Here is a 13,117-nt window from a genome sequence, read left to right on the forward strand (position 1 = left end):
AGAGAACTTGGGAAGGTTGAACACCAGACGGGCTGCGGCATTCTGGATGAGTTGTAGGGGTTTAATGGCACAGGCAGGGAGGCCAGCCAACAGCGAGTTGCAGTAATCCAGAAGGGAGATGACAAGTGCCTGGATTAGGACCTGTGCCGCTTCCTGTGTAAGGCAGGGTCGTACTCTCCGAATGTTGTAGAGCATGAACCTGCAGGAGCGGGTCACCGCCTTGATGTTAGCGGAGAACGACAGGGTGTTGTCCAGGGTCACGCCAAGGCTCTTCGCACTCTGGGAGGAGGACACAACGGAGTTGTCAACCGTGATGGCGAGATCATGGAACGGGCAGTCCTTCCCCGGGAGGAAGAGCAGCTCCGTCTTGCCAGGGTTCAGCTTGAGGTGGTGATCCGTCATCCATACTGATATGTCTGCCAGACATGCAGAGATGCGATTCGCCACCTGGTTATCAGAAGGGGGAAAGGAGAAGATTAGTTGTGTATCGTCAGCGTAGCAATGATAGGAGAGGCCATGTGAGGATATGACAGAGCCAAGTGACTTGGTGTATAGGGAGAAAAGGAGAGGGCCTAGAACTGAGCCCTGGGGGACACCAGTGGTGAGAGCACGTGGTGCGGAGACAGCTTCTCGCCACGCCACTTGGTAGGAGCGACCGGTCAGGTAGGACGCAATCCAGGAGTGAGCCGCGCCGGAGATGCCCAGCTCGGAGAGGGTGGAGAGGAGGATCTGATGGTTCACAGTATCAAAGGCAGCAGACAGGTCTAGAAGGACAAGAGCAGAGGAGAGAGAGTTAGCTTTAGCAGTGTGGAGAGCCTCCGTGACACAGAGAAGAGCAGTCTCAGTTGAATGACCAGTCCTGAAACCTGACTGGTTTGGATCAAGAAGGTCATTCTGAGAGAGATAGCAAGAGAGTTGGCTAAAGACGGCACGCTCAATAGTTTTGGAAAGAAAAGAAAGAAGGGATACTGGTCTGTAGTTGTTGACATCAGTGGGATCGAGTGTTGGTTTTTTGAGAAGGGGAGCAACTCTCGCTCTCTTGAAGACGGAAGGGACATGGCCAGCGGTCAAGGATGAGTTGATCAGCGAGGTGAGGTAGGGGAGAAGGTCACCGGAGATGGTCTGGAGAAGAGAGGAGGGGATGGGGTCAAGCGGGCAGGTTGTTGGGCGGCCTGCAGTCACAAGTCGCAGGATTTTATCTGGAGAGAGAGGGGAGAAAGAAGTCAAAGCATAGGGTAGGGCAGTGTGAGTAGGACCAGCAGTGTCATTAGACTTAACAAACGAGGATCGGATGTCGTCAACCTTCTTTTCAAAGTGGTTGACGAAATCATCCACAGAGAGAGAGGAGGGGGGGGGGGGGGGGGGGATTCAGGAGGGAGGAAAATGTGGCAAAGAGCTTCCTAGGGTTAGAGGCAGATGCTTGGAATTTAGAGTGGTAGAAAGTGGCCTTAGCAGCAGAAACAGATGAAGAAAATGTAGAGAGGAGGGAGTGAAAAGATGCCAGGTCGGCAGGGAGTTTAGTTTTCTTCCATTTCCGCTCCGCTGCCCGGAGCTCTGTTCTCTGAGCTCGCAATGAGTCATCAAGCCACGGAGCTGGAGGGGAGGACCGAGCCGGCCGGGAGGATAGGGGACACAGAGAGTCAAAGGATGCAGAAAGGGAGGAGAGGAGGGTTGAGGAGGCAGAATCAGGAGATTGGAGGGAGAAGGATTGAGCAGAGGGAAGAGATGATAGGATGGAAGAGGAGAGAGTAGTGGGAGAGAGAGAGCGAAGGTTGCGGTGGCGCATTACCATCTGTGTAGGGGCAGAGTGAGTAGTGTTGGAGGAGAGCGAGAGAGAAAAGGAAACAAAGTAGTGGTCGGAGACATGGAGGGGAGTTGCAGTGAGATTAGTAGAAGAGCAGCATCTAGTAAAGATGAGGTCAAGCATATTGCCTGCCTTGTGAGTAGGGGGGGACGGTGAGAGGGTGAGGTCAAAAGAGGAGAGGAGTGGAAAGAAGGAGGCAGAGAGAAATGAGTCAAATGTGGACATAGGGAGGTTGAAATCCCCCAAAACTGTGAGGGGTGAGCCATCCTCAGGAAAGGAACTTATCAAGGCGTCAAGCTCATTGATGAACTCTCCAAGGGAACCTGGAGGGCGATAGATGACAAGGATATTAAGCTTAAATGGGCTAGTGACTGTGACAGCATGGAATTCAAATGAGGAGATAGACAGGTGGGTTAGGGGAAAAATTGAGAATGTCCACTTGGGAGAGATGAGGATTCCTGTGCCACCACCCCTCTGACCAGATGCTCTCGGGGTATGCGAGAACACATGGTCAGACGAGGAGAGAGCAGTAGGAGTAGCAGTGTTTTCAGTGGTAATCCATGTTTCCGTCAGCGCCAGGAAGTCGAGGGACTGGAGGTTAGCATAGGCTGGGATGAAGTCAGCTTTGTTGGCAGCAGAACGGCAGTTCCAGAGGCTGCCTGAGACCTGGAACTCCAGGTGTGGGGTGCGTGCAGGGACCACCAGGTTAGAGAGGCAGCAGCCACGCGGTGTGAGGCGTTTGTGTAGCCTGTGCAGAGAGGAGAGAACAGGGATAGGCAGAGGCATAGTTGACAGGCTGTAGCAAATGGCTACAATATTGCAGAGGAGATCGGAATGAAATGAACTAAACATCTGGGAGAGGAGAGAGCAGGGCCTCCCTCACCAAAACTTCCACCTCAGAAACTATAATTGTTTCACTGAACCACCCGAACAAAAACTCTCCCAACTTCCACCTTTAGAAATCAGAATTGTTGTGAACCACAGCGGTTCAATGTTTAAAGGAATAGACTCAACCCACTTTATTCAGCTAGCTAACTATGACACCATAGCTAACTAGCATGCTAGCATCCAATAACACACAGTTTAGCACCAACACTTGGTCACAACAAACCACCAATAGTGTGTTAACACACTAAGCAGATAATTAGTGTCCGTGTCTAGTTCCTTTCATAACGCAGCAATAATTAAACGTTGGCTAGCTTAGCACAAATATATTGTATTTAGCTGCCACAGTACAGCACACAATGGCTACTGTGTTGACTCTGTTCGAAAAACGGCTAGCTAGAGGGTTACATATTAGTTTCTAGGGCACAACATGTACTTCAAAAGTAGAATTAATATAGGTCCAATATAGGCTGTATCTCAATCAAAAATCATATTTTCTGGTGGTCCTAAATTTTATGTTTATTTTTTTATTATTATTATTTTTTATTTTTTTATTTTTTTAGAGCCCTGACTTGATGTAATAATCAATTATTTGACCAATTTCAGCCAGAGTGTTCAGTTTGTTGCTTTTCCAATAGGAGCTTGACTTACTGTGGTTTTCCAAAACCCAGCAATAGATTACTACTTCATGGAATCAACATGTTACCCGGTGAGTTACCATTGGTGTCTCTTAAAAAGTCGTGCAACACACTTCCTGTGGGGGAACCAATTAGATGGGAGGTATTTCCCTACAGTGATATTAATGCAGTATTTGTCATTATAATGAATACACCCTCCCTCCACCTAGGGTATGTTTTCATAACATTTCTTAGGGGCTGTTCCCTCAAACCCCGCAGATGATTGACAATCAAAGCTGCTAACCGGCTAACCTTCCTGTACCTCCCTCCCTTCCTCTGCCTAGCCCTGGTCTCAGCTCCTCATCTCCCCAGTTTCAGATGTGTCTTTGCATGAGGCTGTGGCGTTGATTTCTCTTACTGGAGGTCTCCCTGGTCGCGGCCTAGTCTCAGCCCTATTCTCAGCCCTATTCTCAGCCCTAGCCTCAGCCCTAGCCTCAGCCCTAGATTCAGCCCTAGTCTCAGCCCTCACATCCAGAGGAAATGTGCAGTATGTAAGGGCAGTCCGGGAACTTGGAGGTCCGGGAACTTGGAGATCCGGGAACTTGGGTTCCTTCCCTTCCTTTTCACTCCAAGTGTAAAATCCCCTTGTCTGAAATATGCTAATATATGCAAATGCATCATGCTATATTTAGCTGTTCTGTCCGTACATTATTAAGACGTGTCATAGTGCTGCTAAACCAGGCAGTCATCAATGTGTTGACTGGTCTGTGGTTTGGTTGGGATCATGGTGGGATGAACGGGTTACCCGCTACTTTATAGGGATAAAATAACATGTATATTTTGGTGGAGTTGTTTCTTTAAATGCACGCCAGGCTTTGGAGCAATAAAATTGTTTCCTTATTTTCTTATCCAAACATTTCACTATGGTAAGAACGCAGGACCTTCCCTGCAATTGGGTAAACCGTCGACATGCCGGACATAGGAACAATAAAAGTGATAAATGTCTATTGGTTTAATTTGCCTTTATGATTACGATGATTACACGTCTCTTGATCTGGTTTAATGTTTGTTTTTCTTTCTTTTCAGAGAAGTTGCTGGTCCTAACTGTTGCCACACAGGAGACTGACGGCTATCGCCGCTTCATGCAGTCAGCCAACTATTTTAACTACACTGTCAAGGTAAGGAACATGCACCGTCTCGCTCGTTGAGCTCTACCGCATTGATTAGGCGTTGTGTCTTTCTTTAATTATGCAAAACAGGTCATTACCTACAAGACATATTTATTCTTGTAATTTTTATTTTACTCCTGCTCAACCTCATCCTCAAATAATTAATTGATTGAACTATGAAATATGAATGAATAACTTGTCAGGGGAACCTGCCATAATCTTGAGGCTATGGGAAACTCTTGTTAGTTGTCATCAGAGGATTCCTGGGGCAAAGATTTTACAGAACCTTACTAAATCTGACTCTGCATAACAGACATGTCAGTGCTCAGTCCTCAGTCAGGGCTCAGTCCTCAGTCAGGGCTCAGTCCTCAGTCAGGGCTCAGTCCTCAGTCAGGACTCAGTTCTCAGTCAGGACTCAGTCCTCAGTCAGGGCTCAGTCCTCAGTCAGTGGTCAGTCCTCAGTCAGTGGTCAGTCCTCAGTCAGTGCTCAGTCCTCAGTCAGGACTCAGTTCTCAGTCAGGGCTCAGTCCTCAGTCAGTGGTCAGTCCTCAGTCAGGACTCAGTTCTCAGTCAGGACTCAGTCCTCAGTCAGGACTCAGTAGTTCAGTCAGGACTCAGTCCTCAGTCAGGGCTCAGTCCTCAGTCAGGGCTCAGTAGTTCAGTCAGGACTCAGTCCTCAGTCAGGGCTCAGTCCTCAGTCAGGGCTCAGTTCTCAGTAAGGACTCAGTCCTCAGTCAGGGCTCAGTCCTCAGTCAGGGCTCAGTCCTCAGTCAGGACTCAGTTCTCAGTCAGGACTCAGTCCTCAGTCAGGACTCAGTAGTTCAGTCAGGACTCAGTTCCAGTCAGGACTCAGTTCTCAGTCAGGGCTCAGTAATCAGTCAGGGCTCAGTAATCAGTCCTCAGTCAGGGCTCAGTAGTTCAGTCAGGACTCAGTCCTCAGTCAGGGCTCAGTCCTCAGTCAGGGCTCAGTAGTTCAGTCAGGACTCAGTCCTCAGTCAGGGCTCAGTCCTCAGTCAGGGCTCAGTTCTCAGTAAGGACTCAGTCCTCAGTCAGGGCTCAGTCCTCAGTCAGGGCTCAGTCCTCAGTCAGGACTCAGTTCTCAGTCAGGACTCAGTCCTCAGTCAGGACTCAGTAGTTCAGTCAGGACTCAGTTCCAGTCAGGACTCAGTTCTCAGTCAGGGCTCAGTAATCAGTCCTCAGTCAGTGCTAAGAGCATTGGCTGAACCCACAGGGGTTCCTGACCCTTAGCCCCTAACCCCTGACCTCTGACCCCTAACCCTGACATGTCTCTCTGCCATAGGTGCTGGGCATGGGGGAGGAGTGGAGGGGTGGGGACGTGGGGCGCTCCATCGGAGGAGGACAGAAGGTGAGACTACTGAAGGAAGCCATGGAGGGACTGACTGCCCAAGAAGACCTGGTGGTGCTGTCTGTTGACAGGTAGGAGATTCAGCTTCCATAAGGTGACCTGGAGTAGTACTGGACACCAAAGTACTGAGGGGCAGAGAGACTTTTCACTTCTGTAATAGCTACCAATGTATTACTTTAAGATTGAAATGCTTCAAATGTCTAAAGCACTAGTTACCTTCTCACTAAAGCAGTCAAATGGAACATGTTCATCATACTCCTTTTCTTATTTAATATGCATGTATGCAATATGCATTGGTACTGTATGTTAGAATATCCAGTACCCTGTTTTCTAGAACAGGGGCCTCTGTCCACTAAGGCTAGGGGGTCAGGGAGAGGTCAGGGAGAGGTCAGGGAGAGGTCAGGGAGAGGTCAGGGAGAGGTCAGGGAGAGGTCAGGGCTTCTAGTTTCTCCATATTGGACCCAGATGTCCCTTAAACAAACCCTAACCCATTCTGCTCTGAGCCAAAAGTGTGAAGATTCAGTTACATCCACGTTATGACTGAATGGATGACCGGAAGGGGTAGGGTTAGGGTCACTGGCTGGCTCCTCTATGGATGACCGGTAGGGTTAGGGTTAGGGTCACTGGCTGGCTCCTCTATGGATGACCGGTAGGGTTAGGGTTAGGGTCACTGGCTGGCTCCTCTATGGATGACCGGTAGGGTTAGGGTTAGGGGTAGGGTTAGGGTTAGGGTTAGGGTTAGGGTTACTGGCTGGCTCTTGTTGCTATTGTCTGAGATCTCATTAAATGGGCACAAAGCTTCTCTGTAAGGTTTTTGTTATGGATAATTAACCCTAGCAAAGTGCTGATGCCTAGCCACTTACAACGGCATATCATCACGAGGGAGTTGTGATAGTGGTTGTCCCTGGACATTATATGGTGCAGAAAGAGTTAAGACCGATAGCCACGGTCGCTCTTTCTAAAGATAATTTTCCACCCAAACTGTCGATTTAGTTAATCAAACATAACACAGTCTCATTTTAAGGCACTTACTCAGAAGGAAATGACAGGAAGTCCATTTATAACGAGTAATATAAGGAGAAACACCTCCTTTCACCTGTGAGGGAGAGAGGAGAGAGAGAGAGAGAGAGAGAGAGAGAGAGAGAGAGAGAGAGAGAGAGAGAGAGAGAGAATTAAAACACCCTCCCTTCAATCATGAAAGGTCCTAATTATAGAAAGCTCTGAACCTGCTAGTTGAGAGCTAGCTAACTACTGATTTTTGGGGGGGAATGGATCAGCTTAATATTGCAGATAGATTGTAACTTCCATCAATGTAATTGTCTGCATCTCTTCCAATCCCCCATGTTTTTTATATATATACTCCCCTTTATTACTTTTCAACCCCACCATCCTTTCCCTACTTGGAGTAAATTAGTGAACAACAACGCCCAGGCCTCTACTTCCGGTCTATACTTACTATCTACACCTTATGGACACAGTTAATTTTACAATAATTCTATTATATATATATATACATTTTTTTTTGTTGCTCCTGAACTTCTTCTACTCTCAACCTCTCCGATCATTTTCATGGTGTCCATCCGGTTTGCTTCTATATGGCATATCTTTCTAACTGTGCTCCTTCCCAAAAGCTCCCAACATACAACCTATATACTTATTATGGACACAGTATGCTTACATTATTAGCTATCTTTGTTATTATTTGTTGTTAGTTGTTATTAGTCCCATCCTTCAACTCTATTCAATACCTCCCATCTATCTCTTAACACCATCCATATAGGATTTCTATTTGCCATATATATTTCAACCGTACTGTGATGTTTTACAAAAATTCTGAACCTTTCTATTCTCAGTGCTTCTACAGATTGTGAATTAAAAATAAACATTTTCGCTAAAAGTATTATTATATTATTGATTGATTGACTATGACTTTTCAGATCACCCAGTAATGCTATCTGCAAGGTTAGTTCCAGGTAAATATTGCAATCCTTTAGCCATTCCTGGACCTGTGTCCAAAAACAAGCTACAAATGGACAGAACCAAAACAAATGATCTAATGATTCTGTCTCTTCACAGCAAAACCTGCAGAGCTGGGAAGATTGTATCCCCCATATAAATAACATTCTATTGGTAGCAAGAATTTTATATAATAATTTAAATTGAAAGATTCTAATTTTTGAATCCGGTGTCGTTTTGCGTGTCAGTTCATAAACACTATGCCATGGGATCGGTACGTCAAAGATCTCTTCCCAACTATTTTGCAATCTATATGGGACGGCTGTCAATCCTTTGATCCTTAAGTGAAACTGATATACTTTTTTATTTATCACAGTTTTCCTTAACCAATTATGTTCTTTAATGCAAGGCCGACAGACAAGTTCCTTACTTTCTCCCCCTTCCACTTTCCTCTTCCACTTTTGCGGTAAGGCTGCAATTATTTGGTTGTAATTTTGGGTAGAGCAGACATTTCCATATGTTTTTGTTAGCTGCATGTGCTTCATAACTCCACCAGTCCTACCGATGATATCCTTTACGAAGATTATACCTTTTTTAAACATTCTGTCAAAAAATAAAGGTTTTTTGTCAATTAGTATATTTGAATTTAACCACAATATTTGTTGCATTATTTGTTCTGTCGTTTCTGGAGGATTAAATTGAAATTGCAACCAACTTTCTATGGCTTGTTTTAGAAATAGTGACATTTGGGAGATGATTTCCTTTTCAAATAACTGAAAGTGAGAGGTAGTAATCTGAATAAAGGGAAAAAGGCCTTTCTTGAACATTGGGTGAGACAATCTTACTAATTTGCTTGAGAACCAGTTCGGATTTAAGTATAACTTTTGTATGACTGAAGCTTTTAGTGATAGGTCTAATGCTTTAATATTTAATAATTTCTGTCCTCCGAATTCATATTCATTATATAAATATGCTCTTTTAATTTTGTCTGGCTTGCCGTTCCAAATAAAATTGAATATTTTTTTCTCATATAATTTAAAAAACTGTTCGCTAGGCGTAGGCAAGACCATAAGCAAATAGGTAAACTGGGATAATACTAAAGAGTTAATCAGGGTGATTTTTCCACAAATTGACAGGTATTTTCCTTTCCATGGTAGTAAGATCTTATCTATTTTTGCTAACTTTCTATTAAAATGTATTGAAGTGAGATCATTTATTTCCTTTGGGATATGTATTCCGTGTATATCCACATCACCATCAGACCATTTTATTGGTAAACTACATGGTAATGTAAACATATTATTTTTTAGTGATCCAATACGTAATATAGTACATTTGTCATATAATTTGGTTGTAATCCAGAGAGGTTAGAAAATGTATCTAGATCCTCTATGAGGCTGTGGAGGGATTCTAGTTGTGGATTTAAAAGAAAACATGAATCATCAGCGTACAATGACACCTTTTGTCACGATCGTCGGGAACAGATGAGGACCAAGGCGCAGCATTGCAGGCAAACATACTCTTTATTGAGCGAAACGCGATCAAAACAACAAAGACGGTAACGTGACAGTACACGGTCAAACACAACCAACTTGAAACAAGAACCCACAAAAACAAAGGAAAAACCGACAGTTTAAATATGGCTCCCAATCAGAGACAACCAGCAAACAGCTGACACTCGTTGCCTCTGATTGGGAGTCACTCAGGCCAACATAGAAATAGAGAACATAGATCTACACACCCTGGCTCAACATAACAGTGTCCCCAGAGCCAGGGCGTGACAGTACCCCCCCCTAAAGGCGCGGACTCCGACCGCGCCAACTAAATACAACAGGGGAGGGACCGGGTGGGCACTCCGCCTTGGCGGCGGATCCGGCTCTGGGCCTGATCCCCACTCCCTCTCCAACCCCCCAAAGTAGTCCTGGTCTGGTCTGGCCCCGCTGGCCGGAGCCGGACTGACGACACGCACCCCTGGCTTGGTGCGTGGAGCAGGAACGGACCGGACCGGGCTGACGATGCGCACCCCTGGCTTGGTGCGTGGAGTAGCAACTGGCCGGACCGGGCTGACGATACACACCCCTGGCTTGGTGCGTGGAGCAGGAATGGACCGGACCGGGCTGACGATACGCACCCCTGGCTTGGTGCGTGGAGTAGCAACTGGCCGGACCGGGCTGACGATACGCACCCCTGGCTTGGTGCGTGGAGCAGGAATGGACCGGACCGGGCTGACGATGCGCACCCCTGGCTTAGTGCGTGGAGGAGGAACGGGCTGAGCCGGGCTGACGATACGCACCCCTGGCTTGGTGCGGGGAACAGGCACGGGCCGTGCTGGACTGACGACGCACACCACTGGCTTGGTGTGGAGAGCAGGAGCGGACCGGACAGGGCTGACGAAACGCACCACAGACTTGGTGCGGAGAGCAGGAACGGGCCGGACAGGGCTGACGAAACGCACCACAGACTTGGTGCGGGGAGCAGGAACGGGCCGAGCCGGGCTGACGAGACGCACCACAGACTTGGTGCGGGGAGCAGGAATGGGCCGGACTGGGCTGACGAAGCGTACCACAGGCTCGATGCGGAGAGCAGGAACAGGCCGGACCGGGCTGGCGACGCGCACCACAGGCTCGATGCGAGGAACAGGAACAGACCGGACCGCACTGGGGACACACACCACTGGCCCTACGCAGAGATCAGGAACGGGCCCGACCGGACTGGTAACACACCCCAGTACCTCTCGCCGTGCCTCCACACTTTCCCTCTCCTCTGTGACCAGTGGCCCCCTTAACCTGGCGGCCTCCTCTGCGCACCCGCTGGACCGCTCCATCGCGGCCTCCTGCTGCCCCGTCGTCCACGACGTGAGCCCCCCCCTAAAAATTTTCTGGGGGTCTCTCCTCCCCGTGGACCAGGCCTCCCTAGTTCTCGCCAGACTCTCACCCCACTGCTCCAAAGTCCAACCTCTCTGCTCTTCACTTGGCTTGGCCCAGTCGAGACTTTTAATCCACTGCTCCATAGTCCAACCTCTCTGCTCTTCACTTGGCTTGGCCCAGTCGAGACTCCTACTCCACTGATCCCAGGTCCATCCTCTCTCCTCTTCACGCTGCTTGGTCCTGTCTTGGTGGGTTCTTCTGTCACGATCGTCGGGAACAGATGAGGACCAAGGCGCAGCATTGCAGGCAAACATACTCTTTATTGAGCGAAACACGATCAAAACAACAAAGACGGTAACGTGACAGTACACGGTCAAACACAACCAACTTGAAACAAGAACCCACAAAAACCAAAGGAAAAACCGACAGTTTAAATATGGCTCCCAATCAGAGACAACCAGCAAACAGCTGACACTCGTTGCCTCTGATTGGGAGTCACTCAGGCCAACATAGAAATAGAGAACATAGATCTACACACCCTGGCTCAACATAACAGTGTCCCCAGAGCCAGGGCGTGACACCTTTGTTTTTAAGCCCTGTATTTCTAATCCTCTGATATTATTATTGGATCTGATTTTAATAGCTAACATCTCGATGGCCACAATAAATAGATATGCCGATTTGGACAACCTTGTTTCACTCCTCTTGACAGTTTAAAACTTTCTGAGAAATAGCCATTATTTACTATTTTACACCTAGGGTTACTATACATGATTTTGACCCATTTTATAAGCCTAACTGTAAGTCGCTCTGGATAAGAGCGTCTGCTAAATGACGTAAATGTAATGTAAATGTAAATAAGAAATTCTCCAAAATTGAAATGCTCCAGGCATTTACATATAAACCCCAGTCGAACTTTATCAAATGCCTTTTCGAAGTCTGCTATGAATAGCAGGCCTGGTTTCCCATATTTTCCATAGTGTTCTATTGTTTCCAATACTTGCCTTATATTATCTCCAATGTATCTTCCATGTAAAAAACCTGTCTGATTAGAATGAATAATATCCGACAATACCTTTTTAATTCTATGCGCTATACATTTTGCTAGGATTTTTGCATCACAACACTGAAGTGTAAGGGGCCTCCAATTTTGTAAATGGACTGGATCTTTATATTTTCCACTTGTATCCTGTTTCAGTAATAATGAGATCAGACCTTCTTCTTGAGTGTCAGATAATCTACCATTTACATAGGAGTGGTTAAAACATGCTAATAACGGTCCTCTTAGTATATCAAAAAAGGTTTGGTATACCTCGACTGGTATGCCATCCAACCCTGGAGTTTTCCCAGACTTAAAGTCTTTAATTGCATCCAGAAGTTCCTCCTCTGTAATTTCACCTTCACATGAGTCTTTCTGTGTGGCTGTTAATTTGACATTATCAATAGAAAAAAAATCTCTGCAATTAGCTTCAGTTAGAGGAGATGGATGCGACTGAAAATAAAACATATGCTTAAAGTACTTTGTTTCTTCCTTCAAAATATCATTTGGTGAATTATGGGTGACTCCGTCAATTGTAACCAGTTTCATTAAGTTCTTTTTGGTAGCATTCCTATGTTGAAGATAAAAAAATAATGTTGTGCATTTTTCCCCATATTCCATCCAGTTTGCTTTATTTTTATAATATATTACACTTGATCTTTCTTGAATAAGTTTCTCCATTTCTTTTTGTTTTTCATCTAATTTATTCTGAGCCTCTATGTTACAGTTTTTATTGCCATCTATCTGTTCTGTTAGACTTTCTATTTCCTTTCTTAGTATAAACTCTTTTGACCTAAATTGCTTTTGTTTTCGAGATGAGTACTGAATTGCATGGCCTCTAAAGGCACATTTAAAGGTGTCCCATACAATAAGGGGATTTGCTGTACCTATGTTATGTTGGAAAAAGTCAGTTATAAATTCCTTTGTTCTAATTATAAATAAATGATCATCCAATAGGCTTTGATTAAATTTCCAATATCCTCGCCCACGTGGAAATTCAGTAAGAGTAATGTATATGCCTATTATATGATGGTCCGACCGCATTCTGTCCCCTATCAACACTTTTTTTACTTTTGGTGCCAACGAGAATGAGATAAGAAAGAAGTCAAGACGACTAGCTTGATTCAGTCTCCGCCATGTATATCTCACTAGATCAGTATATTTAAGCCTCCATATATCTACTAGTTCTAATGTATCCATGACATTCACAATTTCCTTAAGAGCATGTGGGTGATTGTTTGTGGTGTGATTTCCTTTACGGTCCATTGAGCTATTTAAAACAGTATTATAATCCCCCACCATAATAATATTGTCTTGAGTTGCTTGCAGGCTTGATCATTTATTATATATATTGTCAAAGAATTGTGGATCATCATTATTTGGTCCGTAAAGGTTAATGAGCCATATCTGTTTA

At 45.7% G+C, this 13,117-nt stretch overlaps 1 protein-coding gene across 1 annotated transcript in view; it reads left to right on the forward strand.

Annotated features, from left to right (window-relative positions):
• The window catches only part of plod2 (procollagen-lysine, 2-oxoglutarate 5-dioxygenase 2), a 114,767-nt gene that overhangs the window by 35,755 nt on the left and 65,895 nt on the right, over positions 1 to 13,117 (forward strand). Inside the window, exons 2-3 of the mRNA XM_084200180.1 lie at positions 4,393 to 4,484; positions 5,776 to 5,912. Coding sequence (XP_084056306.1) covers positions 4,393 to 4,484; positions 5,776 to 5,912 — 229 coding nt within the window. The remainder of the gene's footprint in view (positions 1 to 4,392; positions 4,485 to 5,775; positions 5,913 to 13,117) is intronic.

This window comes from Coregonus lavaretus (genome assembly GCF_964263955.1).
Source record: "Coregonus lavaretus genome assembly, contig: HAP1_SCAFFOLD_330, whole genome shotgun sequence".
Lineage (NCBI taxonomy): Eukaryota > Metazoa > Chordata > Actinopteri > Salmoniformes > Salmonidae > Coregonus > Coregonus lavaretus.